The sequence below is a fragment of the Oratosquilla oratoria genome, unplaced genomic scaffold (genome assembly GCF_046742065.1).
Source record: "Oratosquilla oratoria isolate Oo_2021 unplaced genomic scaffold, ASM4674206v1 SCAFFOLD100, whole genome shotgun sequence".
Classification (NCBI taxonomy): domain Eukaryota; kingdom Metazoa; phylum Arthropoda; class Malacostraca; order Stomatopoda; family Squillidae; genus Oratosquilla; species Oratosquilla oratoria.
In genome coordinates, this window is record NW_027467457.1 from 454973 (window position 1) to 459691 (window position 4719).

Here is a 4719-nt window from a genome sequence, read left to right on the forward strand (position 1 = left end):
TGGCAGTGGGTAGTCTTCGCAGGACGTCTTCTGACCAAGTTCTATCCGACGTTGGGGGAGGAGGGGTATATATACCCCCCAAAACTGCCGACGTGGCCGCTCCGCGCAGGCGCAGTCTTCTCGGGCTTCAAAAGTTCGAAGCTGACTTGCTCGTTGAACTGTCGCGCAAACAAGCCGATTCGCCGAGGTGGGGAGCCAAACGACTATCAGAGCAACCACGATGAATTGACTTGTCGCCCGGGGAAGGAGGATGGGCCCTTACACCACCCCCGGGACAAGAATCTACTAGGAGTAGATTAAAACAATTAATAGTAACTCTCAAGAGGATGAAAGCAAAATAAAACCTAGCCAGGATTTAAGATCTACTTAGGAGGTCAGCACCTAAATTGTCTTTTCCAGCAATGTGGACAACTCTAAATTTATATGCCTGAAGGGCCAAAGCCCAACGAAGGAGTCGGTCATTCTTTCCTTTGAAGGTAGCTAAATACAAGAGAGGTTTGTGATCAACTTCTAACACGAACTCTTTGCCACGGAGATAATAATCAAACCTGGAGATGGAGAAAACGACCGCAAGACATTCACGCTCGATGGTGGAGTATCTCTTCTCACGATCCAAAAGTTTCCTACTGGCATACGCAACGGGATGTGGACATTCATCGTGATACTGGAGCAGAACAGCCCCCAGACCATAAAGAGAGGCATCGGTCCTAAGGACGAAAGTCAGCTTAAGATCGGGTAACCGCAAGATGGGTTGTGAAGATATGGCAGCCTTCAAATGGCAGAAACGGTCCAAGAGGTCTTCGGTCCACGGGAGAGGTTTCGGGCTAGTCTTCCTTAGTAGATCAGATAAGGGGCTGGTGTAGTCGGAGGCCTGAGGGATGAAAAACTTATAAAAGGAGATTAGACCAAGGAAGGTCCTAAGTAACTTCTTACTGGTTGGTGGAGGAATGCGGGTTATAGCCTCAATCTTGTTATGTTGAGGTCTTAAAGAGGTTCCGTCTAAAATGAAGCCAAGGTATTGGATGGAAGAAACTCCAAATCTACACTTCGAAGGCTTGACGGTCAGATGGTGGTCCCGTAGACGTTCGAAGAAGCGATGTAGAGCTTCGAGATGTCCATCCCAGCTTTTAGAAAAAATAAAGATGTTGTCAAAGTAAAAGCACACATTTGGTAAATCCCCCAATACTAGTCACATCAGGCGGATGTAAGTAGCACCTGCCGTTACCAGACCAAAGGGCATTCGGCAGAATTCCATCAAACCTAGATGAGTGGGAAAGGACGTTAGGGCTTTGGCTTTGTCTGAAAGAGGTACTTGGTAATATGCCTTGCAGAGGTCTAGTTCACTAAAGTACCTAGCGCCAGAGAATTTGTACAAATCTTCTTCCATGGTGCAGGTTGGTTCAGCATGGAATACTGTGACAGAGTTTAGTTGGCGATAGTCTATGGCCATCCTATAGGATCCATCAGTTTTCCTTACCATGGCAACAGGCGAAGAATGAGGAGAGGAGGATCGTTGGATAATCCCTTGACGGAAGAGGGTTTCAACTTCTTTCTCGAAGACAGGTCTAAGGTGGATTAGCACTGGGTACACTTTGGCCTGTACTCTGTCAGTAGTGGTAAGTTGTATATCATGAGTTAGAGTGGAGGTACATCCGGGCTCGTCGGAGAAAACATCTTTATACTCACCCATAAGATTCTGAAGTTGGACTAGCTGATCCGGGGTGAGTTGTCCCACTTCAGGTTTATCAGTCGAAGGGGAGAGGGTTATGCCGTCAGGTGTCAAAGGCAACTGTGAAAGAAGATCACACGGATCCCCTTCATCGACGATGGATACCTTCTCTTTTCCTGGGGCGGAAAGTTCTTCTATGGCGGAAATCTCATCCATCAGTTCCAACTGCTGCACCTGGGCCCTGCGGTGATATCTTTTTAAAATGTTAGCATGGTAAAGTCTATGTCCTCGAGGGGTCTCTATTACGTAATTCGCTTCCCCACGTCTCTCCAATACGTTGTAGGGTCCATTCCAAGTGGTATCACTAGGCAGGAGTACTAGAACTTCATCACCTGGTTTAAATTGACGATTTTGAGACTTCAGATAGAAGTACGCCTTGTACCGGGAACTGCTGATGTCGGCTTGTTGGGCAGCCATTTGAGAACATTCTGCCAGCTTCTCCTGTAGTTCTATTACATATTGGAAGCTGGACCTTTCTTCCTCGTGGAGGGTACGGTTTTCCCACAGATCTCTCAAAAATGTGAGTGGGCCTCTAACAGACCGACCGTACAACAACTCGAAGGCTGAAAACCCTGTCCTGTCGCTCGGGAGTTCTCTGAGGGCAAACAAAGTTGGTATTAGATACCTCTGCCACTCACGGGGCTTCTCAGCACACAATTTACGAAGAATAGCCTTCAAGGGGCCATGTAGTCTCTCAATCCTTCCATTTCCACTAGGATGGAAGGGAGTGGTGAAGATAGGTTTCACGCCCAACATTCGGTGGAGTTCCTTCATTAAATTAGACGTGAATTGGGTACCTCTGTCTGAAAGTATTTCCCGGGGAATACCAACTCTTGAGAAAATAGTTAATAAGGCCTCAGCGACCGAAATAGAGTCTATATTCTTTAAGAGAACTGCTTCAGGAAATCCAGTGGCAAAATCTATCAAGGTAAGAATGTACCTGTGTCCATCGGAAGATGCTGGAGAAAGAGGTCCAACCAAGTCTATGGCAACACGGGCGAAAGGTTCAGTGACGATGGGCATGGGTTGTAATGGGACTGGTGGTACTCGTCCCTTCGCTGAGAAGCGTTGACATTTGTCACAAGACCGACAGAAGGTTCTGATGTCTGTTCCCATGCCAGGCCAGTAAAATTGTTCTGCTACCTTTAATTCCGTCTTCCGGTGAGAGAAGTGTCCATCTAAAGGGCTCTCATGAGCAATGGAGAGGATAATAGGGCGACAATCACGGGGAACAACCAATGTAGACTTTCCTACCTTATCAGGGCGATTAGAAGTCAAACATTTCCGATAGAGGAGACCGTCCGTCTTGACAAACTGGTAAGTAGACCCGTTCCTCGTTTGGTCTATTTCTCCCGAGGCTGCTTTTGCTCTAGCGGCAGAGAGTGTCTCACACGAGGACTGGAGTAGACTGAAGTTGTCGGGCGTCACCGTGAAAGGTTGTAGGGCAGGCAGAGCTAAAGGGTGAATCCGTTTCATTTTGCCGGCTCGGGTCTGGACTGCACATACCAGGTGCTTGGGAGAGGGTGTAGCAGTTTGTGTCGGGCGTGGAATTGCGGAGTCATCAGCTGGAGGGGAACATTCAGATATACTAGGATCTTTAACGCCTGGAACTTTACCAATTAAGACACTAGCAAATTTGATGGGTGCTCTGACGACGTCGGTCCATCCCTCGTAATAAGAAAATCGAAGGTAACAAGAAACCAGAGGAAAGGCATCTACTCGGCCCAAGTAGTCGGCAACATAGACTTTCTTGCAACTCGGGACATCTATATCTGGTAGCATCTCGTCTGATACGACTACGCAGGATCAGCCGGTGTCCCGGATTATAGTAGACACCCAGGCACCATTGATGGTACCAGAGGCCTGGAAGTGAGGGACTGTTCTATCGGACAGGCAAAACCCTACCTTATATGGCTGCGTAGTTGACGTGCCTTCTTTGAAAGTGCGGGGATTTCTAGGGCAACGAGGCCGAATGTGTCCAATTTCTCCACAACCGTGACAAGTCAAAGGTGGAGGGTCCTTTCGGCCGCTAGACGGATTCGGGGTCACTGTGGTTACCTTAGGCGGCTTAGGTGGTCGAGAGAACTTCTTTGCATTTGGAATCGAAATTCGAGGAAGATTAGGGTGGGCTGACGTCCAATCGTCAGCCAAACGAATGGCCTCAGTTAATGTAGAGGGTCGTCGTTCCTTGCTGAAAGCACGCAAGTCTGGATGGAAGGAAGACAAAAACTGGTCAAGTATCATAAAGTCTTTCAAATCATTGAAAGTATTCCCTACCTCAGGAATCTAACCACGCCTGGAATAGTCTGGTTAGTTGAAATGAGAACTGAAGAAAAGTTTCTCCTGAAGAAATCTTGGCATTCCAAAAGTCTACGCGGTAACCATCAGGAGTCTTGTTAAGACCTGACAATAAAGCTTTCTTCAGTAGCTCATAGTTCTTAGTTATCTCTGGGGAGAGAGATATGTACATATCAGCTGCCTTTCCCGTAAGTAAGCTACCCAGTCTCACGGCATAGCTGTCTGAACTCAGCTTAAGTAGTTCTGCAATTCTCTCAAAACGGTTAAGGTAAGAGTCAATATCTTCCCCCTCTTGTAATAGAGGGAGCTGGGGACGACTTACCGAATCATGTGGAGTCGCGGTAGGTTACTTTGCCGCCGTAATACGAGCTAGCTCTAGCTCCTTTTCCGCTTCAATCTTGGCCTTCTCCTTCTCTGCTTCAATCTTGGCCTTCTCCTTCTCTGCTTCAATCTTGGCCTTCTCCTTCTCTGCTTCAATCTTGGCCTTCTCCTTCTCTGCTTCAATCTTGGCCTTCTCCGCTTCAATTTCAGCTAAGCGGGTCTTATGCTCAATTTCCTCCTTCTTGGCTCGTTGCTCTTTTTCACGTTCTTCTCGTTCAATAGCTTGCTGTTCTATGACGTATTTGCCGACATCTCCTCCTGCGAGGCCTAAAGCTATAGCCTGTTCCTTAAGCTCCTGAACAGAAGTCATA

General features: G+C 47.5%; 1 protein-coding gene across 1 annotated transcript; it reads right to left on the bottom strand.

Annotated features, from left to right (window-relative positions):
- Positions 1–355: 355 nt before the first annotated feature.
- On the bottom strand, positions 356–3511 carry LOC143022466 (uncharacterized). Its single transcript, XM_076180688.1, has 2 exons — positions 1353–3511; positions 356–1124 (listed from the first exon to the last, which is right to left on the bottom strand). Exons 1-2 carry the CDS (start codon positions 3509–3511, stop codon positions 356–358), a joined length of 2928 nt encoding a protein of 975 aa, XP_076036803.1.
- Positions 3512–4719: the final 1208 nt, after the last annotated feature.

What these genes read in the sequence shown, in the direction of transcription:
- LOC143022466 (XM_076180688.1), bottom strand. Translation starts at nt 3,511, where the DNA reads ATGCTACCAGATATAGATGTCCCGAGTTGCAAGAAAGTCTATGTTGCC. An exon ending in TACAAATTCTCTGGCGCTAG is followed by an intron (nt 1,125 to 1,352) that starts GTACTTTAGTGA and finishes TTTTTCTAAAAG; the next exon opens with CTGGGATGGACATCTCGAAG.